This window comes from Chelonia mydas, chromosome 7, assembly GCF_015237465.2.
Source record: "Chelonia mydas isolate rCheMyd1 chromosome 7, rCheMyd1.pri.v2, whole genome shotgun sequence".
Taxonomy (NCBI): Eukaryota; Metazoa; Chordata; order Testudines; family Cheloniidae; genus Chelonia; species Chelonia mydas.
This window is the reverse complement of record NC_057853.1, coordinates 29,526,674-29,549,325: the sequence shown is the minus strand read 5'-3', so window position 1 is coordinate 29,549,325 and position 22,652 is coordinate 29,526,674. Positions and strand designations below refer to the sequence as shown.

General features: G+C 55.6%; 1 protein-coding gene across 2 annotated transcripts; it reads left to right on the top strand.

Moving 5' to 3' along the window:
* The first annotated feature begins 1,679 nt into the window (after window positions 1-1,679).
* On the top strand, window positions 1,680-22,652 carry RELA (RELA proto-oncogene, NF-kB subunit). Of its 2 annotated transcripts, none has more exons than XM_027818571.3 (11): window positions 1,680-2,373; window positions 14,338-14,382; window positions 15,498-15,649; window positions 16,281-16,429; window positions 16,798-16,889; window positions 18,361-18,498; window positions 18,791-18,895; window positions 19,336-19,548; window positions 19,698-19,778; window positions 20,228-20,323; window positions 20,516-22,652. In XM_027818571.3, exons 1-11 carry the CDS (start codon window positions 2,367-2,369, stop codon window positions 21,127-21,129), a joined length of 1,692 nt encoding a protein of 563 aa, XP_027674372.2. In that variant the 5' UTR covers window positions 1,680-2,366; the 3' UTR covers window positions 21,130-22,652. The 2 variants fall into 2 exon arrangements, with proteins under 2 accessions (XP_027674372.2, XP_007056224.3); XM_007056162.3 differs by having other exon boundaries at window positions 1,781-2,373; window positions 20,225-20,323.

Here is a 22,652-nt window from a genome sequence, read left to right as displayed (position 1 = left end):
GGGAAAAAGGATGAAGGAGCTTGTTGACAAATGTAACAAGTGAGCAGTGGATATTGGCAGCACAGGCTGATTGGGGATGGGAATTGGCTTCTTTGTACTAAATGAGAAATCATAGTGGCTAGAACTAGGGGTGTTGCTGCATCCCTTGGCTTGAAGTGGTTTCCATTATGTACAGGGTTTACAGTTTGGTTCAATGGCTCTTAGCACCTCCACTATACAAATTGTTCCAGTACCACTGTGAGAGATTATAGGTCAGGTGGGGATTGGCCATGGAGGGCCTTGAAAGGGAAGAGAAGCAGTTTATGACTGATCTAGGAGAGAAGGGAAGCAGAGAGAGGGGTGACATGGTCAAAGTGAGGGCCTAGGAGAATGATCTGTGCACCAGCAAAGGAATTTACAACAAGGAGTGGTCTCCCTCAGAGACTTTTGCGGGAAGAGGTAAGGTGATGTGGTTGTGTCCTGCTTAAGGGAGGTTGGTGTGAGTGAGTTTATTTGCTAATGGTGCCCATGGTGTCCTAGAGACAGGGAATAGAAAAATAGCTCTGCCAAGAAACAGCCTTGAGGGTTCACCTCTGAGGTTCGAAGCCCCCGGGGAGACTGTAGGATCATCAAACATTGACTCGGCCATTTACTGCTGTGGGCATTTGGCCTAAAAACCCATTGGGGATGCCACAGCAGCTGTGGTAAGACTCCTACGCTTCCTGTTTCCTTTGTGGCCTTGTCACATAATTTATGGCACTGTAATGTCCATGTGCAGCCCCATATATAATCTTGTAACACCCCATGCTGGTCCCTGTATAATCCAGGGGTGCCCCACCCTAGTCCCAATGTTTCATGAACTTGTCCCTATATGGCCTCAAAATGACCCACTGTAGTTTCTAAATAACCCCAGAGCACTCATTGGCCAGGTCCTTATACTAGCCCATAAATTCCCAGTCCCTATATGTCCCAGCAGTGCTTCTCCCTCGACCCTGTCCTGGTGCCCATATGGACCCATTCTGCCCAATGTGTGGATCCCATATAACAGGGGTTCTCAACATTTTTCTTTCTGAGCCCCTGCCCCCCAAATATGCTATAAAACCTCCATAGCCCACCTGTGCTGCCACAGCTGGTTTTCTGCATATAAAAGCCCCATGCCACAGCGGGTCCCACAAAGCTAAGATGCTCAGGCTTCAACTTCTGCCCCAGGTGGCAGAGCTTAGGACCCCAGGCTTGGGCTCTGCACCGCTGGCCTTTGGCTTTCTGCCCTGGGCTCCAGTGAGTCTAACACTGGCCCCGCTTGGTAGACCCCCCCTCCCTCTCAAACCTGCTTGGGGCCCCACACCCCTAGTTGAGAACTGCTGTTATATAGTGCTCCATCCTATTGCCCCTCCAATCCTAGAGTGCTGCACCCTAGTGCCTATATAGCCTAATAGTGTCACACACACGCAAGTCCGTATGGTCACATGACACCCAGCCTATGGGTCCCATATGTAGGGTGACCAGACAGCAAGTGTGAAAAATCGGCACAGCGGGTGGGGGGTAATAGGAGCCTACATAAGAAAAGGACCCAAAAATCGGGACGGTCGCTTTAAATCGGGACATCCGGTCACCCCACCCGTATGGCTCTGTGACGCCTTGCCCTGGTACCTGCCGCCTCTCTCTATTTCTCGGCCCCTCCCTCTCTGGTTTGGGATTCGCCCCTGCTCCCTTCCTCGCTGGCGCTGCCGTTCTTCCTGAGCCGTCGCTTCCGCGCCTGCGTGGAATCCCCCGCTCCTTTGCATGATGGGCGGGGCTTTCCCAGCAGCGGGGCGGGTCACGTGGCGCGGGCATTTCCGCGAGCGGCGTAGCTTGCGAACGGATACAGCGGCGGCGCCTGGACCCGATCCCGCCGGAGGCCCCCGCCTGGACCACGCCCCCTCGGCCCCGCCCCTGCCTCGGACCCCCGATCGGGGCCGGAGCCCCGCTTCCGCCTTCGAGCCCCTCGAGGGGTGGACCCGCCCTAGCTGGGCTCCCAGGGGCATCCCCAGCGGCACCCCTCTCCCGATTGGGGTGGGGACCCCCGTAGGAGTCAGAATCCCCCCATTCCCTGTCAAATCCTCCCCCTTGGCGCCTACATCCCCCCGTCTCGGGGTGGGAGCAGCTGTTGTACTGGGACACCTCCGTCCCCGCACACGCTCTTATTGTGGACTGGGGTCCATCTCCTGAGCCCCCACGCAGGGGCCAGCCCTAGCCTGCGGAGCCCTCCCGCCCCCAACCTAGTATCCCCTGGATTCTTCTGGTTCCCAAACTGGGAGCCCCCCTCCTTGACTCCCTCCAACCAGGGAGCCCCCACCCCCGTACCTTCTTGATTCCCAGCCTGGGTCGTAGCCTGACTTCTGGCAGAAATGGATGGTAAGTGTGTACCCCCACTGCAGCAATATGGACTTTCCCCCAAATCCAGAACCCCCATTTACTTCTGGCGTGTCTATACTCCCCTCACCCCCGTCTCTGGAGCGGCGTGTGTAAAATGGGAGTCGCTGAGACAGTTGGGTGTGTGGAAGCAGCTGAGCTTATAGGGACGGGGGGGGGGGGGGGGAGAAGCCCCCATTATTGGAGTGCTGGTTCTGAATATGGGGGGCTTGGTAGCAGCTGGGATTCCCCAGGAACGTGGGTTTCCCCCGCTTTGTCCCATCCCCTGCTGCCCATTATTTCTCTAGCTGCTGCATTTGTCCCCGTCTTGTTTTGAAAAAGTTTTGTTGTGGTGGTGTCTGGTGAGACCTGCTTCCGGGGCCTTGGTTGGCAGTGAGTTCCTTGTTTGCTTTGGGGGTCAGGCAGGCACAGTGGAATTGGGGGCTGAAATGTGGGGTGGGGGGAAGAGATGGGGATTTCTGTGCCATAAAAAAAGCCAACACATTGGGAAAAACACAGATAGCAGAATCCTTCGGCATGGAGGAAGGGCAGGGCTGGAGTTGACTGGACACTGTAGAGCATGGAAACGGCAGCTCTGACGTGATGTATTGGGCCTGTAAACCATCATATTTGAACACCTAGTTCTTATATAGTGTGGCACTTTCTGTATTATCCCGTAACCCAGAGCTCTTCTGTCTCGCCAACCAGGGCAGAAATACAATGACAGAGTAAATTAATCCCTTCAAACCGGAAGTGTTTTGTTGTTATGTGTTTAAGACTTGAGGAACTCAATCTGTTTAGCCTAACACAGAGAAGGCCTGATTTGATCAGTCTGTGAGCGCTACATGGGGAACAGAAATTTGATAATGGGCTGTTCAGTCTAGCAGACAAAGGCCTCACAAGCTCCGGTTCTTGGAAACTAGATAAATTCAGACTAGAAATAAAGTGTTTCTGTTTTAACAGCGAGGGGAATTAATACACTGGGACGACTTCCTAAGGGCTGCAGTGGATTCTCCATCATAGGCAACTTTTAAACTAAATTGGATGTTTTTTCTAAGAGATTTGCTCTAGTTCAATCAGGAATTAATTCGGGGCTGACCTATATGGCCTGTTATACCAGAGTTCAGAGTGATGATCACAGTGGTCATTTCTGGCTTTAGAATCAGCAAATCTATTTGTATTGCACTACCATATAGGAGCCCCAGTCATGGCCTAGGACTCCTTGTGCTGGGTGCTGTAAAGACCCAGAACAGAAGGATGGTCCCTGCCCCGACAAGCTGACGGTTCCTACTGAATTAACCCTGTGAGTGGCTCATGTGCTGGGTGCATCCTCCAGATTTGTAGCTCACTAGAACTGTACCACCTACGGACTCCAGTCAAGATTCTCTTCTGCCTATGTACTTTTCATGAAGATGTCCTCGGTGTTGCCTTCCTTAGAAATTTGGAGGTGGCGGAGTGGGGAGGTTTGGGCAGCTGGGCCTGTAGGCTCTGGAGAAGGGTTTGTGACTGAGCCAGCCACCCATTTTGGCTGAATGGCTCAACATGAAACAGCTGATTATGTGTATGTGTTGGGACAGTCCTCATTAGATTTCAAAGTTAAGGTGGCGATTGTTGCGGGGGGGGCGGGCAAGAGCATGTTGGTGACGCTCTGTTTTTAAAGGGCTATTTTTTCACAACCCAGGGAGCTAGAAAGGATGGATATATCTATATAACAAACTCCATTTTCCACACCCCCATCAATTCAGGCTATCCCCACCCCCCAGTTCTCTGCTCCTTTCCTACCCTTGTAGGCTCCGAAGTGGGGAACTACAACGAGCCCTAGAAGTCACCAGTCCTCGTGTGTCAGGGCTCCGGTTGAGGGGTTGGGAAGGAATTGCTCCCCACCCCACCCAGCCGCCTTAGGGAGGTGGGGTGCTGGGCTGACGGAGCCCACTGGTTTGATCTGGTACAGCTAATCCTAACACTTCCAAGTGCCTTAACTAGCCAGACCCTGCCACCAGAACCAGAAGCCCAAATACCATTGGGGCTAGTGTGCCTCAGCGGCAACTGAGACAAGACCTTAGGGTTAAAACAAATAACACCATCTTTTCCCTGCTGCTAATACCTATTTATTAGGTGTATTGTGGTAACACCTAGACTCTCTTCCCCCTCCCCATCCCCCCGACTGAGGTCAGGGGATGGTACTGGATGCTTTCCAGACCTCTGGCTGAGACCTAGCACCCCCAGTTGTGCTGGGCACTGCCCAGACACACAGCGAGGGACAGGCCCTGCACAAAGAGCTTCCAATTGAGACCTTGTCTAAGGTAAAAGGTTTTGCCAGCTATGTTGGCTAGGAGTGTAGAACCCACGGCCAATGCAGTGGAGACATCTTTGCTGGTATACCCTGCCTAGCGTAGACAGGGTGTTGAAAGACACAGGGTGAGAGGGGAAACTGAGGCACAGAGAGGGAAAGGGACTTGCCCAAAGTTGGTGGCGGACCTGGGAATAGAACCTAGGTGTCCTGAGTCCCAGTCCAGTGCCCTAGCCACTAGCCCTGGTGCAGGGTAGGGATTGTCTTTCAGTGTGCGTCTCTGCAGCACCAGACATGGTGGGGGGCTGTGTGGCTCTTGGCATCACAAAGCGTTCCCAGTCTTGGCCAGGGCCTCTAGACACTTCTGTAATATGAGTAATAATAATGGAACGGGTTATTCTGATTCTGCTGTCTGTTATACACCCAGTCGTAGGCTCTGATTCAGCAAGGTGCTTGTGTGTAATTCTACCCAGCATGAATATTAGTATTGCTGTGTATTTCATATGTGTTGGTAGCACCAGGAGCCCCAGTCCCGCAGCAGGACTCCATTGTGCTCGGCGCTGTACGAAGAGAACAAAGGTACTCCCTGCCCCAAAGAGCTGGCTGGGAGTTACTGCAGTGAATGACTTTGAACTCAGGCTAATTGCCAGGCTGGATCAGGCCTGAAGTCCTTCTAGCCCCATCTCTGACCAAGGCTGTGAAACCAGCTGCTTCAGAGGCAGGCACAAGACGCCCCCTGTGGGAGCAGCTGAGGAGAATAATCTGGCCCCCTTCAGTAGTCTCCTCCCCACTCTGACTGGATAAGAGCAGCTTCATCGCTGAGGCAGGAGGTTTGATGTCCCGTCCAAAGCTCTGTCTGGCTTTCCAGCCTTTGCACTTCCAACTCCATGTAGTCTTGTTCACCAGAGAAATGGCCAGTCCCTTCTAGATTCCTGCTCAGCCCCCAGCCTCAGTCGTAGCCTGTGGCAATGGGTTCTGCAGGTGAACGGTGAGGTGCGTGGAAATCCTTTCCTCTGATCAGTTCTGAATTTGCTGCCTTCTGATCTCAGCCAGGACTCGATTCAGGGCATGCCTATGGCCTGTGTGAGAGAGGAGGTCAGCCTATCTCGGGGGGCCTTCCGGCCTTAGAATCTATGACTGTCCTAGTGCTGCCAGAAAGCAAGGGATGCTCCCAATCTCTCCTCTTTACCATCCTTCGCTCGGATCCAAGGTGAGCAGCCCGCACTGCTCTCCACTGTTCCAGGCCTCTCCGCCTACTAGGAGCCACCTGCGATTCTGGGCCCTGTAGGAGGTGGCATGCCTAGTGCTGTGTGTGACTGCACCATTGGTTTATATACTGGCATTGGAAGACCCTTCATCCCACTCTTAGGGCACTGTGTGATTTGTTTGCTTTTTGACTGCTGCTTTTAATCAATTCGTCCCATCAGACGCCTGAACCCTTGCTCTAATGCACATATTCAATATTATTTGTATTATGGTTGTAACTCAAGATTCCAACTGAGATCAGGGTCCCCCCATGTGCACAGCTGGGGGTGGGAGAGGGGCCATCCTGTTGTGCCAGGCACAGACACACAATATGAGAGAGTCCCTGCTCTGGAGGAGCTCACAGTCTGAATAGACGAAGGGTGGATGGGGAGACAGAGGCACCAAGAGGGGAAAGGACTTGCCCAAGGTCACGCAGCAGCTCGGTCGCAGATCTGGGAATAGAACTCAGGAGTCCTGACTCCCAGGCCAGTGCCCCTATCCACTAGACCATGCTGCCTCTTAATTCTTGTCAGTCATGCATCATAGTAGATTTCCAGGCCAGAGAGCCATTCCTGCCTCCAGCCCAGATCTGGTGGATGAGCTAGAACATTGGTTTTAGAGTGACATGTGAGCTGGATGAAAAGACCCCAAGTAATAGACACTCCACCCAGTCCTAGAGTCAGCTGTTCTAATGGTTAATCCCCCTCCCTGTTAAAAATTTGCTGAATCCATGAGATTCTTTATACAGAAAGGCAGCCTTGAACTCAAAGGGTTTTTTAATAGAAAGAATCAGGGGGAAACATCTTTTTGAGTTCAGGCTTTAGAAATATGGCACAATACGTCAGCCTAAGTAATTCAGGAGCCGGTTTCATTTTAAAGAGACTTAGGCGAGACTAGGAATTTAAACTCCAGTCTCTCTCACTTAGGCATGTTTGAAAATTTTCCCAGGCTGACCTGAAATAATCAGTTTAATTCACTGGCTACAGTTAATCCCGCCGTTTCTTTAATTTAGTTTTAAATGTGAAGCCTGTTTTGATAAGAGAAGTTTATGGATCCAAAACATTTAAGGTTTTGTTTAATAAAAATGCATTTTAGATGCTGTTTTGTGTGTTTAATTAAATTCCAGTCACCATCCTAATGCGGCATGACACAAATAATGAGCAAAAAGTTAACGATCTAGTAAATAAGCTGTATGTCTTTTACCATTTTCTAACATGCTAAAGATGTTCAGTTAATAAGAATCTGAAATATTAAGCTATATAATTGCTTAAATAAATGCATATTGTTATAGTGTATTCTCTTAGGCAGCAAAAACGTGTACCAAATCTTGCGTAAAAGCTCTGTTTAGTTGTAACTCAGCATGTTTTAATGAGGGGGCACCTTTCTTTAGAAAATTGCTGAAGTACAAGGTTTATGAAAATGGATGATTGAAATTGAGGCTTCCCACTTCGTAATTTAAATCACCTTGATTTTAAATCAGTCCACCCTGGTTTCCTAGAGTTTAAGGATGCAAGAGACCATCAGATCCTCCAGTCTGACCCTCTGTATAACACGGGGGGTTCATTTTCGTCCAGTCCTGCTTGTATTGAGCGCAATGTATTTGAATCCTCAGGAGGCTAAATTGTTGTGAGCCCCATGCAGAGAACAGGCAAGACCGAGGAGCCCCCAGTGCCCAAGGGCCCTGCGCTGGCAGGGAATCGCTGTGATGAGCCGTGTCCAGCTGATCCCAGCAGGTGACCTGCGCCCCATGCTGCAGGGGGAGGTGAAAACCCCAAGGTCTCTGCCAATCTGACCTGGGGGAAATTCCTTCCCGACCCCCAGTCTGATGATGGGCTGAACCCTGAGCATCTGGGCAAGACCCACCCGCCAGGCAGCTGGAGAGAGGATTTGATACCATCTCAGAGCACTGGCCCACCCCATCCAGTGTCTCAGCTGGGCTGATCTCTGGTGCTTCAGAGGAAGTCAGAAAAAAATCCCCAACCCAGACATAAGAGCATAAGAATGGCCATACTGGGTCAGACCAATGGTCCATCTAGCCAGAATCCTGTCTTCCGACAGTGGCCAATGCCAGGTGCTTCAAAGGGAATGAACAGAACAGGTAATCATCAAGTGATCCATCCTCTGTTGCCCATTCCCAGCTTCTGGCAAACAGAGGCTAGGGACACCATCCCTGCCCATCCTTGCTAATAGCCATCGATGGACCTATCCTCTATGAACTTATCTAGTTCTTTTTTGAACCCTGTTATAGTCTTGGCGTTCACAGCATCCTCTGGCAAAGAGTTCCACAGGTTAACTGTGCATTGTGTGACAAAATACTTCCTTTTCTTTGTTTTAAACCTGCTACCTATTAATTTCATTGGGTGACCCCTAGTTCTTGTGTTATGAGAAGAAGTAAACAACACTTCCTTATTTCTCCAAACCAGTCATGATTTAATAGACCTCTATAGTATCCCTCCTTAATTGTCTCTTTTCCAAGCTGAAAAGTCCCAGTCTTAACTAACTAAACGCATCTAGTTAGCTGTACATTGTGGGAAAAAATCCCTTCCTGACCCCAGAAAGTGACTGGCTGAAGCCCTGAAGCACGAGATTTGATTATAGTCATCTTAATGCAGACAGTCTCTGTCTTTTTGCAATCATGGAAACAAAATCAGTTTAGAAGCTGCTGCCATGAGGATTTAAATCTGGCCCATCTGTGTCTGATTTCAGCATGTTCATTGGAAACAGAGTGTCTGCAAATTTAAAACTGTTTTTGTGGGGGAAAACACTCTCCCACTGCAACAATTAATCCATGGGACTCACTGCCACATGATTTTATTGAGGCAGAGAGCTCAGGAGGAATTGCATAGGGCCTGGATGCTCATAGGGCAATCGAGACTATCCTGAGGAAAAGATTAAAAAAAAAACAAGCAAGCCTTTTGGAAGTGCTTTGGAGCTTCCTGCTTCAAGTCACAAGCTGCCTGCTAACTAATGGCTTAGTGACACTCCAGGAGCTCAATCTATTTAGTTTAAGGCAGGGGTTCTCAAACTGGGGGTCGGGACCCCTCAGGGGGTCGTGAGGTTATTATGTGGGGGGTCATGAGCTGTCTGCCTCCAGCATTTATAATGGTGGTAAATATATAAAAAAGTGTTTTTAATTTATAAGGGGGGGTCACACTCAGAGGCTTGCTATATAAAAGGGGTCACCAGTACAAAAGTTTGAGAATCACTGGTTTAAGGGGTATATAAACTCCTTCACGAGATGCATGCGCAGGGGAGTGTGTTTGTCTACAGAGCAGTGTGTGTGTGTGTGTGTGTCCTGTGTGCATGATTCACACAATCTCATGTGTGTATAATAATCTTAGCTCTTATCTAGTACTTTTAATCAGATTTTAAAGCACGCTACAAAGGGGAATGATATCATTCTCATGCAGCCACCTCTGGTGTGGGCCCCTGGGGCTGTTTATGCAGAGATCCCTTTTGCCCAGCACTGAAATGCAGATGCAATTACCCCTATTTTACAGATGGGGAAACTGAGGCACAGAGAGGGAAGACTTACCCTAAGTCACCCAGTAGGCTGGTGGCAGAGCCAGGAATAGAATCCAGGAGTCCGGATCTGCAGTGCCATGCTCTACCCTCTAGCCACAACGCGAGGTCCATATGTAATATTCACCTCCCTCTATGATAATGCACAGAGGATGGGAGTCTCACAGCCCCCAGCTACCCAGCCTAGTTGTGTAGCTCAAACTGTAATGATGCTGTCCTAGTCTAAACTAGAAAGGATTTGTCGGTATTGCCAAACCAGTACAGTCATGCCGCAAACCTTCCTAGTGGAGACTCTGCTTATACCGGCAAAACGCTCCTTATACCGGGTCCCTGAGCAAAACAAGCCACTGACAAAAGGACTTTTTTATCATTATTATCAGTGCTCTCAGTCCGTTTGCTGCTGTAACCGTATCTGCATTGGAGCTTTTGCTAGTATAAAATGTTAACAGATCTCACCCGTGACATTGCTTTTACCAGCAAACGTTTTGAGTGTCGATCTGGCCTCAGTCTTTTAACTCGGGAAATCCCCAGTTCAGTCCCTGGGCTCAGCCAGGATTGTGGCTGTCCTGCATGTGTGTATTTTACATACACCCTCCCCTGTATGCACCTCTCGGGTGTATACACAGGGAACAGAAAGTACCTACTTGGGGACAGAAGTTGGATAACATAAGGGCTCTTCAGTTCGGCAGTCAGAGGTGTAATGTGATTCAGCAACTGGAAACTGAAGCTTGCGGAATGCAGATTGAAAATAAGGCAACATATTTTTACCAGTCAGGGGAATTCACCAGTGGACCAAGCGTGGGTTGTGGTGGATTCTGCATCACTGGCAATATGTAAATCAAGATTGGATTGTTTTCTAGCAGATCTGCTCTGTCCCAGATGAACTAATTCCAGGCCAGCCTATGTTACATGTAGGGCCCTACCAAATTCACGGTCCATTTTGGTCAATTTCACGGTCACAGAATTTTAAAAATCATGAATGTAATGATTTCAGCTATTTACATCTGAAATTTCACCATGTTGTAATTGTAGGGATCCTGACCCAAAAGGAGTTGGGGGCGTTGCCAGGTTATTGTAGCGGGGGTTGCGACACTGCTACACTTCTGCGCAAGCTCTGCCTTCAGAGCTGGGCAGCTGGAGAGCAGCGGCTGCTGGCCGGGAGCCCAGCTCTGAAGGCAGAGCCGCCGCCAGCAGCAGCGCAGAAGTAAGGATGGCCTGGTATGGTATTGCCGCCCTTACTTCTGCGCTGCCGCCTGCAGAGCTGAGCCCTCGGTCAGCAGCCGTCACTCTCCAGCTGCCCAGCTCTGAAGGCAGCAATGCTTTGCAGACAAGCAGGACACAAAGGTGGTTCCTGACGGCATCCCAACTTTGATGGCTTTTGGGGAGAGATGGGGGGGTCCTGGCCCCAGGGGTCAGTGGGGAGGCATAGCTGGGTTGTCTCTGGAAGGGGACCGGAGGAAAACCTTGCTGCCTCCCAGACTCATAGTCCCCACTCCCCTCCCAGAGCTGCAGCTAGAACCCAGGAGTCTGACAAGTCACCAAATGTTTCCTGAAACTTGAATGGACCTGCATATGGAGGCAGCCCAGCCTGGTCGGTGCATAGAGCACAGGACTCCTGGGTTCTTTTTGCCACCTTGATGAGCCGTGTCACCTTGGACAGGTCCCTTCCCCTGTACTTCAGTTTCCCCTCCCATCCTTTCTCTGGGTGGATTGTTAGATCTCCAGAGCAGGGACTGTCTCTCACTGTGTGTCTGTGCAGCGCCCACCGTGACGGGGCCCAGCACGACTGTAATGCCCGTAATTCACAGAAATGAGAAGTCCACATCTAGTTCCATTCTGTCCCCTCCGCTCCAGCACCCAGGGCAGGATTGTCCCCCAGGGCTCCAGTTCTCTGTCCTCCGTGTGCTGGGCTCCTGCCACTCCCCTGGCTGGCGGGCTGTCAGCCCAGCCTCTGGCCACAAGATTCCCCGCACAGAACAGATGTCGTCAAGCAAAAAGAATTGTGTTCCCTGTGTCCCTCCCTCTGCATCCCAGCAGCTGCAGCATGCTGGGAGGGGGCATGGATCCTAGGGGACCAGGGCTCTCCATCCCCGGAGCTGGCAGTCCCGGGATCAGTGGATACGTATGGGGCAGTGGTTAGAATATTGCCCCCCATCCCTCATTATTTCCACTTTAAAAACTTAGTGCTGAAACAGGCAGAAAACTCCCTTCAGGTGCCCTCGCTCCTGACCCACAGGCCCCTGCTAGGCCAGTCCTGGGCCCCCCCAACAGCTCTGTTGGAGCCCCTCCCTCCTGCCCCACAGCCCTCTGCTAGCCCAGCCCTGGGTTACTCCTCCCCTCTCCCACCACCTGTGGGATTTGAGTTGATATGAAATACAGATTCTGTTGTTCTTCCTCTTCCTAAATTGCTGCCTCCTTTGGTCCCTGCACAGGCCCCATAAATCACCTCCCACTAGCAGTGCTGCTGGGACAATGGCACCTGGTTAATGAGTGAGCTGGGCCCCTTGGGAACCAGGGTGCAGCTCCCAGCTCTGCAAACAGAAACTGAGGGCACTAACTGCTGGTCTGAGCCAAGCTGGGAGCCCCTGGGCTCGGCGGAATCAGGCTGCAGACCTGGAGGCCTCAGTGTGTGCCAGGGGAGCTCAGTAGGGGGCGCTCTCCCCTCACAGTCTGCGCTGGCCCCAGCCCAGAGATGAGGGTGCCATGCCACAGGGAGTGGGCTGGGGGAGCTCAGTAGGGGGCGCTCTCCCCTCATAGTCAGTCCTGGCCCCAGCATCCCTGCCTGGTGCTAGGGTGCACGGTGCTGCAGATGCAGCCAAGGCTGTGATGTCTTCGCCCAGCAGAGGAGTGGGGAACTGGAGGGCAGCTTCGGTTGCTTTTACGTAACAGGGCAGCGCCGGTCTAGTCCCACTTCTGGTTCTCAGCAGCTCAGTCTTCCCAGGAATTCCCTGTTAGAGCCTTTGTTCCATGGAGGTGCTCTGTGGGGACTGGGGGCTCAGGGCTCTGCCTGGGAGGTGGTTGGGGCACCCAAAACCACGGCTCCTCTCCCAGAGCCAGTAATGAGACCCAGGAATCCTAACTCCCAGTCCACTGCTCTAACCACTAGTCACCATTACCCTCCTAGAGCTGGGACTTGAACCCAGGAGTCCTAATACTTACTCCGAGCTGACCTGCCTGCATCTCCACTGGGTCAACACTCCCGACTTACGCTGGTATAACTACATTGCTTAGGGATGTGGGAAACTCATCCCCCTGAGCGACGCAGTTAACCGATCTAACTCCCAGGGCAGACAGCACTGAGTCAACAGGAGGGCTTCTCCCACCGACCGCCCCTGCCTCTTGGGGAGCTTGAGTACCTATGCCGACGGCAGATGCTGCAGTGCTGGAAGCATGGACGAGCCCTACGTGACGGTGCCCCACTCCCTCCCCACTTGGAAGGATTTGGGTGTGTCGCTGGGCAGGGTCCTTCACAAACGGGCCAGGCCCTGATCACCCCATGCCTGAAATCCACACAGATCACCTGGCTGGGACAACATGCACCAGGGAGAAGGCAGGGGATTGTCTTCCCAAAGGAAGCAACCAGAAGCCAGGTGCCTGGGGGTGTTCAGTGGGAAAACCCTGTGCTGTATAATTTATAAACAACCTCCCACGATCCGCCCCAGAAGTGGCTGTATCCCAGTGCCAGGCAAGGATCCCTTAGGTGTGTTTCTGAAAGATGTGTGCTTGGGAGGGGACGCTCTCTGTAACAGGGTTTGTCTGGTGCTTGCTGTTACCCAGAGTTGGAGGCCGCTCTGGTCCTGTAGGAATGACGTGTCTAGTGTGCGGCCCATTCTACAGCTGCTGTAAAAACCATGCCTCATTTCATCCTCCAACGAAATGCAGCCACTTGTAGGGTGGAGCATGGCAGTGTACAAGAGCCGCACAGCAATGCTGCACAAGGGTGTCTGGGGCGAGTAAGAACAGCTGGAACTGCCGGTGCATCTAGGGAGAGCAATGGAATTGCCTGAGCTGGAAATTCCCCAGGACAGTGGGGTTGATGGGTCAGGATCAGCACAGTGTCCCCTAGTGCTGCACGGGGGCATCTGTGCCAGCCCTGACTGCAATGGGAGAGAGCCTGTTCCCTTCAGCACTCTTTATTTCTCTTGGAGGCGTGCCAGCTGCATCCTGACCTGGCAGTGCCTGCAGTCTGGGTGCCCTGTGACAATTGGGAGTGGTGCCAGGCTGGCAAAGGCCCCATGTGAGTTATGGGAAAGAGCAGCACTGTATGGGAGCTGGGACTTTGCCACCTCTGGGACAGGATCTGAGATCAGGAGCTTTTAACTCCCGTCATGAGCCCCCTGCACCGCCTGCCCACTTCCCCAAATCCTCATGCTGCCTGGACATCAAGGGGTGAAATAGCCCTGAGTGCAGGTGAATGTCACTTGGCATGTGAATCCCCATGTCCAGGCCACCTCCCACCCCAGAGGATTCCATTCTGCCTCCCTGAATAACTCCCTTCTGTTTTAACCCCATTCACCATTATCTTCTATTTCTAATTCCAAATGACTGTGCAGCTGCTAGCCAGCCCTGTGCCTACCCCAGAGGCAGTTGCATCTCACCCCCACTCTTTCCCCTGGGGAAGCATGAGCCCTGTTGCCGGTGGGCAAGTCAGGATTCTGGGCAGCAGGGGGCAGCACGGAGGACCTCATAGACGCATGTAATAGGCATGGGGAGTGAGAGTGGAGAGGATGAGTTGCAATACCAGGTATATACACTAGGTGGAGCTGATTGATGACAAGAAAGCTGTTTTCCTAGTTGGGAAAATACCAGGGCCCTATCTGCATGCTGTACCTGTGGAACTCCCTGCTGCAGGAGGTTGCTAAAACCCTGGCTCTGTCATGCCAGTAACCACTCCCATTCTTGACTTTCAGAACTGCTGCCACTTGCCTTCCTCCAGCAGGACTGGGGCCTCCAGGGTGAGTCATGATTCAATTTGTGTAACTAAACTGAATGTAATTAACAAAATTATGATTGTTAATAATGTATTTCACTAGCAGCTGCCCTCCAAGTCTGTTATGGCTTTTGAAGCATTAGTCCCTTGCAAAACCATCTCAAGCACTAGAGATTATCCCCGCAGAACCCAGGAGTCCTGGCTCCCAGCACCTCCTGTTCTAACCCACTTGATCCCACTCTCGTCCCAGAGCCAGGAATAGAATGCAGGAGGCTGCTGTGCTACAGTGAGTGGGGCAGAGGTTCAGTAGTAAATGCTACCCCAGTACCGCAGCATGTCTCTGGGGTACGCCGTGGTGCTAGAAATGCCATTCACTGCAGGAGACACAAGTGTGACACTACATCTCAGCACCAGGTGAGGGATCCATGTCTAAACAGCCTCCTTACCCCGCCCCAGAGGCGGCTGCATCTCAGCACTCCGGGATCCTGGTGTCAGGGGTTCCCCAGCCTGGCAGGGTGGGAGTTGGGATGACTCATCGTGGACTCTGGATTAGTCACATTGTGAGGTGGATTCCTGCAGCGGAAGCTGCAGTCGGTGGCTGTGCCCTGGGTGACAAGGTTCAAGCCTGGCTCTGGATGGAGATCTCCTGGGGACTCCATCTCCTCCCTGCAGGGCTGCTGGCCTAATGCCAGCGAAGTGTGACATGAGGGGCTGTACATTCCACTGTTGTGTTAAAGCTCCAGTCAGGGGAAATCCACAAGAGGGAGTAGCTGCCCCCGACTTGACAGGCCTGTGCTGAGATGTGGGGGCTGTTTATACAGGGATCCCTTGCCCCATGCTGAGCTGCAGCCACCTTGGAGGCGGGGAGGGAGGGGCGCATAGGGACTGTTCAGAAGGACTCCTGGGTTCTATCCCGTTCTGAAAGAAGAGTGGGATCTAGTGGATAGGGCAGGAGGGGCTGGGAGTCAGGACTCCTGGGTTTTATTCCCTAGTTTGGCCACTGACCCAATCCATGTGCCTCAGTTTCCCTCCATTGGATTTATGTCCCTCAGGCTAAACCCATGCAGAGGTGTGGGCACAGGTGGGTGATGCCGAGGGTTGGTCCGTCCATCGCTCATGTCTGTCTCTCTGTGCCCCCAGACCCTACCCCCAGCAGCACCCCCTACGTGGAGATCATCGAACAGCCCAAGCAGCGCGGCATGCGCTTCCGCTACAAGTGTGAGGGGCGCTCGGCCGGCAGCATCCCCGGGGAGCACAGCACTGACACCACCAAGACCCACCCCACCATCAAGGTCAGCCCCTGCCCCGCCCCAGTGCACCTCTTCCCCACACTCCACCTCAAGATCAGCCCCTCCCTGCACTCACCGACAAGGTCTTTGCACCTCCAGTGCCCCCTCCCATGCCCCCTATGCATTCCCAATCCCTCACTTCTGGGTGGGTGGCCTGGACCCCCTAATGAAATCCTGGGGGACTGAGCACTGCCTAAAGGATAGAGCAGAGAGCTGGGAGCCAGGACTCCTGGGTTCTATCCCTAGCTCTGGGAAGGGAGTGGAGTCTCGTGGGACAGAGTAGGTGGGGTGAGGGTGAGCTGAGAGCTAGGTTCTCTCTCTGGCTATCTTGATTTGCTGCATGACCCCAGGGTATGCTGCTCCCCCACTCTGTGACTCAGTCCCCCCCCCGTGAGATTTGAGGAGGGTCTCTGAGTGTTAACACTCCCGAGCTCCCATGTGGAGCAGGACCCCAACAATGCCTGATGCCAAAGGCCCCAGACCCCTGCAACTGCAGGGGTCATGGCTCATGCGTGCGGTGAGTATGGAAGGTCTCAGCCTGATTTCCAGTGGGGAATGGGAGGGAGGGGCTCCTTTCCAGCCCTGCTGAGGATCCTTGGAGCCCCTAACCTCTGCCCCCATCTCCCACCCCCAGATCAATAATTACACAGGCCCCGGGAAGGTTCGTATCTCTCTTGTGACCAAGGACACCCCCCACCGACCCCACCCCCACGAGTTGGTGGGCAAGGACTGCAAGGACGGCTACTATGAGGCTGAGCTTTCACCTGAGCGCAACATCCACAGGTGAGCCCGGACGCCTGGGTTCAATGCCCAGCTTTAGTAGGAGCGTGGGGGTCTGGTGCAGTAGAGATGTGGGGCTGGAGTCAGGACTCCTGGGTTCTGTCCTTGGAATTGGGGGAAGGGTGGTTGTCGAGTGGGTTAAAGCGGGGTGGGGAGCCGGGCATCAGGACTCCTGGGTTCTATTTCAGCTTTGCTGCTGATTCGCTTTGTGGGAAATTGCGGCACTGCGATGGGGGGAGCCTCACCCAGGATCTCTCAGCAAGTCGGGCAGAGCTGGGGATGGAATCCAGGGGTCCTGCCCCCCACCCTTCCCGGGGCTGGGCTGGCACCGTGCAGGGAGGGGCTGTGGGTAACTCCTGCCTGCATCTCAGCTTCCAGAACCTGGGCATCCAGTGCGTGAAGAAACGGGAGCTGGACGAGGCTGTGGCACAGCGCATCCGCACCAACAATAACCCCTTCAATGGTGAGTGGGGGACTGCCTGGGGGGGGTGGGGCAGAACCAACCGCAGCCCCTTCGAGGGGGGGGAGGACTGCCATGGGGGGGTGGGACACAACCAACCGCAGCCCCTTCGATGGGGGGGGGAGGACTGCCTGGGGGGGTGGGGCACAACCAACCACAGCCCCTTCGAGGGGGGGGAGGACTGCCTGGGGGGTGGAGCAGAACCAACCGCAGCCCCTTCGATGGGGGGGGGGGGGCTGCCGTGAGGGTGGTGGGGCACAACCAACCACAGCCCCTTTGATGGGGGGGAGGACTGCCTGGGGGTGGAGCAGAACCAACCGCAGCCCCTTCGATGGGGGGGGGGGCTGCCGTGAGGGGGTGGGGCACAACCAACCACAGCCCCTTTGATGGGGGGGAGGACTGCCTGGGGGGGTGGGAAGAACCAACCGCAGCCCCTTTGATGGGGGGGAGGAACTGCCTGGGGGGGGTGGGGAAGAACCAACCGCAGCCCCTTTGATGGGGGGGAGGACTGCCCTGGGGGGGGTGGGGAAGAACCACCGCAGCCCCTTTGATGGGGGGAGGACTGCCTGGGGGGGGGTGGGGAAGAACCAACCGCAGCCCCTTTGATGGGGGGGAGGACTGCCTGGGGGGGGTGGGGAAGAACCAACCGCAGCCCCTTTGATGGGGGGGAGGACTGCCTGGGGGGGGTGGGGAAGAACCAAACCCAGCCCCTTAATGATGGGGGGGAGGACTGCCTGGGGGGGTGGGGAACGAACCAACCGCAGGCCCCTTCGATGGGGGGGAGGACTGCCTGGGGGGGTGGGGAAGAACCAACCGCAGCCCCTTCGATGAGGGGGAGGACTGCCGTGGGGGGGTGGGACACAACCAACCGCAGCCCCTTCAATGGGGGGGAGGACTGCCTGGGGGTGGGGCACAACCAACCGCAGCCCCTTCGATTGGCGGGCGAGGACTGCCTGGGGGTGGGGCACAACCAACCGCAGCCCCTTCGATGGGGGGGGGGCTGCCGTGAGGGGGTGGGGCACAACCAACCACAGCCCCTTCGATGGGGGCGGGGGAGGACTGCCTGGGGGTGGGGCACAACCAACCGCAGCCCCTTCGATGGGGGGGGACTGCCTGGGGGGGGTGGGGCAGAACCAACCGCAGCCCCTTCGATGGGGGGGGACTGCCGTGGGGGGGTGGGACACAACCAACCGCAGCCCCTTCGATGGGGGGGAGGACTGCCTTGGGGGGGTGGGGCACAACCAACCGCAGCCCCTTCGATGGAGGGAAGGACTGCCTGGGGATGAGGCAGAACCAACCGCAGCCCCTTCGATATAAGGGGGGGTCAGAGCCAGTAATAGCCCCTTCAGTCAGTGTGGGAGAGGGAGAAATTGCCCAGGCAGGGTTGGAGCCACGGGTCCCGGGAGAGGGGAGGTGGGGATGGGGATCTCAGTCACCCTGTGTGAGTCTCATTGCCCCTCTCTTGCCCCCACAGTGCCCCTGGACAACCAGAAGGGGGACTATGACTTGAACGCTGTGCGGCTCTGCTTCCAGGTGTGGGTGCAGGACCCTGTGGGCACCGGGCACCTCGTCCCGCTGCCCCTCGTGGTGTCACAGCCGATCTACGACAACCGTGAGCCCCGGAGGGAGGGAGCCGGGCCCAGCTGCAGGGGTGGGGGGGGGTCACCAGCACAGCAGCGGGGGAGAGGGTACCTTGGGGAGGGTCCTTGGCCCAGAGATTGCGGGAGTTGGTGGGGGTCTCTGGAGCAGCAATGGGGGGTGGTACAGGAGAATGGAGAGGCTGAGGGTTGCAGTGGGGAGGGGGTCCCTAGCACATGGATATGGCGGGGTCCAGAGGAAGAGACTCACGTGTGCCCCCATGTTGGTTTGTATTGGGGTCCCTGACTCCCCCTTCCACTCTCCAGGAGCCCCCAACACGGCTGAGCTGAAGATCTGCCGGGTCAATCGCAACTCGGGGAGCTGTCTGGGTGGGGACGAGATCTTCCTGCTCTGCGACAAGGTGCAGAAAGGTAAGTGCTTGGGGGGGAGCCGTGAGGCTGGGGTTTACTCCCTGGGAGTGTGGGTGCAGGCCTTGGGCTCCTAGCATGTGGTGGGGGGATGAATGGGCGTGCTAGGCCTCCCCAGAGGGGGTGAGTACAGAGGTCCTCTTGTTCCATCAGGGCACAGTTGGCTTTATGCTGGATCTCCAGCCTGGCTCCTCCCACAGGGATGGTGACTCCAACCCCACCCCACTCCCATACACTCCCACCCTCCAAGCAGCTGGTTCTATTGCTCTCTGATGCGGAAGCCAGTGGTTAGAGTGGGGCGGCCTGGGGTCTATCCACAGCTCTGAGAGGGCAGTAAGGTCTAGTGGTTGGGAGGCTGGGAGCCCAGACTCCCGGGTTCTATCTCCAGCTCTCCCATTGGTGCCTGCAGCCCCCTCACCCCCCCCCCTTTGCCTCCCCCCCAGAGGACATTGAGGTCCGATTCTTCAAGGACTCGTGGGAGGCCAAGGGCTCCTTCTCGCAGGCAGACGTGCACCGGCAGGTTGCCATCGTGTTCAAAACCCCACCCTACCAGGACCAGGCGCTCAGGGAGCCGGTGACGGTGCAGATGCAGCTCCGGCGCCCATCTGACAAGGAGGTCAGCGAGGCCATGGAGTTCCGCTACCTGCCAGATGAAGGTACCAGGGGGCCTTTCCTCGAGGAGGCGCCAGCTCCACTCTGGCCCGAGGGCAGCGGGACTGGCTGGCTCCAGGGGTAGGGAATGTGACCCCACACCGGGGCAGGGCGGAATCAGCCCCCAGGGCTAAAGGGCCATGCTCTCCCCTAGGCGACTTCCACCGCATCGAGGAGAAGCGCAAGCGAACGCGGGACACCTTCAAGAACTTTGTGCAGAAAGCGCCTTTCGCAGGTGAGGCCAGGGGTGGGCGATGGCTCTTAACGGGCAGGGGGGCAGAGTATCTGGGGGGATGGGGAGGAGATTGTGGGGGGTCTCTTTACTGGAGGGGGGGAAGGGGTGGTCTCTGAGCTGGGCAGGGAGAGGCTTTTAGTTGGGAAGGGGGCTGGGAAGGAGGGGCTCTTTGGGGGAGGGCAGCTCAGGAGGGTGGGTGGCTCTTGAGGGGCAGGGCTGGGGGGGCCTTAGAGTTGGGCTTCAGGCACCTAAGCTAAGGGGGGTTGAGGGAGAGGAGACTGAACGTGGTTGTCTCTCTAGTACGAAGGTGGGGGGTATGACTGGTGTTGGGAGGTGAAGCCCATTAGTCTCCTACATGGAGGGGGAACTGAGGGTGGCCTCGCTGCTGTGGGGGGGTCCTCTGCTCTGCTGCCCCCCCACGTCACTGACCCTGTCTCTCCTCCCAGCAGTGGTGGTTCCAGAGTCACGCTCCCCGCGTCGGATCGCTGTCCCCGCCCGCACAGCTGCCATGCCCAAACCCAGCCTCATCCGACCCAGTATGAGTGGTAAGGGGGCTCCAGCCACACTACGCAGGGTGGGGAATGGGCCTTTCCCCTCAAGGGGGCACCAGTTTGGGGGGACTGCACAATCCCCCATAATGCTTCTCTGTACCATGCTGTCCTAGAGGGGAGGCACTGGGGTCCCTGCCCATGGGGTTGGCCCCCCCACCTCCCAGCACTAACCTCTCCCTTCTCTAGGTCTCACCGGAATGGCGGGCACCATGGGGCAGCTGCCGACCATCCAGAAGCCGCAGGCCACGGCCCAGCACCCCCCCTTACCCTTCACCGGGCCCAGCCGAGCTCCTCCTCCTCCCACCCCCCAGCTGGGCTTCAGTACAGTCAACCTGGAGGAGTTCTCCAGCCTGGGCATCTCAAGCCGGGCCCAGCCCCCACCCCCTGCTCCCGAGGCCGAGCCCAACTTTGACCCCTTCTTCCACCTGCCGTTTGAGGGCGGGGGCGACTCAGTCGCCATGGAGCTGGGGGCCTTGCTGGAGGACACCACCTACACCAGCCTGGAGTCCATCAACACTACTGAGTTCCGGCAGCTGCTGAGCCAGGGGTCGTCCACCGAGGGTGCTGACGGGCACAGCATGCTCCTGACCTATCCCGAGTCGATCACCCGCCTGATGAGCAGCCAGCGTGGTGTGGTGGGCGTGACAGGGGAGGAGCCACAGGGCAACGGCGGGGGTGGGGGGGCTGGCGGTGCCAACAGCTTCATCAACGGGGTCCTGGGCAGCCTCCCGGAAGAGAACCTCACCTCCATGGGGGATCTGGACTTCAGCGCCCTGCTCAGCCAGTTCAGTTCCTCTTAGTGGGGACGCTGGGAAAGACGGACTGACAGTGACACCCCCCACCTGGCTCTGCGCAAGGGACTCGGGGGGGGTAACTGCTCATCCACCGAGAGCCCCCCCCTCCCACCGGGGGGATCGGACTCTGCCCTGGACTCAGTCAGCTCAGGTCCCCCATCCGGCCTGCCTGGGCCTTGTATTACTGGCTTCATTTGGCTATCGATCTCACTGTCCGCCCACCCCATGCCTCCCCAGAGCCCTGCTCTGTATCCCCCCCACTCCATCCCCTGCATTACGGGGGGGGGGGTCTCCCACTTGTCAGGCTGAGGGGGCAGCGCCAGGGGTTAGTTCCCTCCCCTGTTGCAGGGGGAGGAGCAAAGAAGAGCCTGACCCTCTTTTCACAGGAATAGAGGGGGGAGGAGCAGACAATGGACTGATCCATTGTCAGGACGGGGAGGGGACAGGCTTCACCCATTATTCACAGGAGGGAAGAGGAGGGGAGTGAAGCTGCCCTGAGCTTCTGGGTTCCTTCTGCTCCGTCCTCCCTTACCTGAAAACTGTTGGCTGGGGTGGGGGAGCTGTGCCTTAGCTCCTGCAGCAGCTCTGATTGGCTGCCTATCCCCATTCCCAGCCTCCTGGGGATGGGCAGCCAATCAGAAAGGGTTCCCTCAAGGCAGGGCTGGGGGTTCTGGCATCCAGACCGGCTCTGTGTTGTGGGTGTATTGTGGGAGGGGGAATTCTCCTTCCCACCCTCAGAAGGTGCCTTAGCAGAAGCAGCATTAACTCCCCCCACCCCTTTGCAGCTGGGGAGTGTGAACAGGACCCCTCCCACCCAGCAGAGGGCCTGTGGTGAGCTGTGGGAGACCCTGCACCCCCTTGCTGGGGGGGTCTCCTCCCCCTGTTGCACATTGGCTTTGAGAGCTCTGCAAGCTGTGTAAGGGGGATGAGGGTTGTTGCTGCACGCTGTTTCGGGGCATTCTCCAATTCTTGTATTATAATGTGCCTTGCCGTGTGGTAGGAAGGGGTGGCACTGCCCCTCCATGCCTAGTGCCCCTGGATCTCCCCATCCCTGCTCCATGGCTCAGAGGACTCAGCTGGGCCTGCAGTTGGGGTGGGGGCAGTGCCCAAAACAGCCAGCAGTAGGTGCCCTGTTGCACAGAGCACTCTTCCAGGTCTGTAAAACGAAGCTGGCCCTGCTAGGTGTCGTAAGAGAGGCTATGAACCTATCAGAGGCTCTGAGCTACTCCTCCCACTGGCACCGGCCTTCAGCAGGAAGGCCCAGAGAGCAGTGCTACAAAGCGCCTGGGCCCATCACGGCCTCCTGCCCCTCTCTGCATTCACCGTTGCAGGGTTTGTATAGCGTTCCTCACCCTATATTTTGGCTTCCACTGTCGTTTGTCTTACTATTGGCTAAATGTAGCTGGACGGTTTTAACCGTGAGTGACACGTATTATTAATGTATTTGCTATCTCTGGGGCGCAGGGACTTGCTTCCGTGCCCAGTTTTTCCGCTGACTTATGTTCCTAATAAACCTGAGTCAAAGCGCA

Coding starts and splice junctions, on each gene's coding strand:
- RELA (XM_007056162.3), top strand. Junction 18,896..19,335: donor CTGCGACAAGGTGCAGAAAG/GTAAGTGCTTGG, acceptor CCTCCCCCCCAG/AGGACATTGAGGTCCGATTC. Junction 19,549..19,697: donor CCGCTACCTGCCAGATGAAG/GTACCAGGGGGC, acceptor GCTCTCCCCTAG/GCGACTTCCACCGCATCGAG.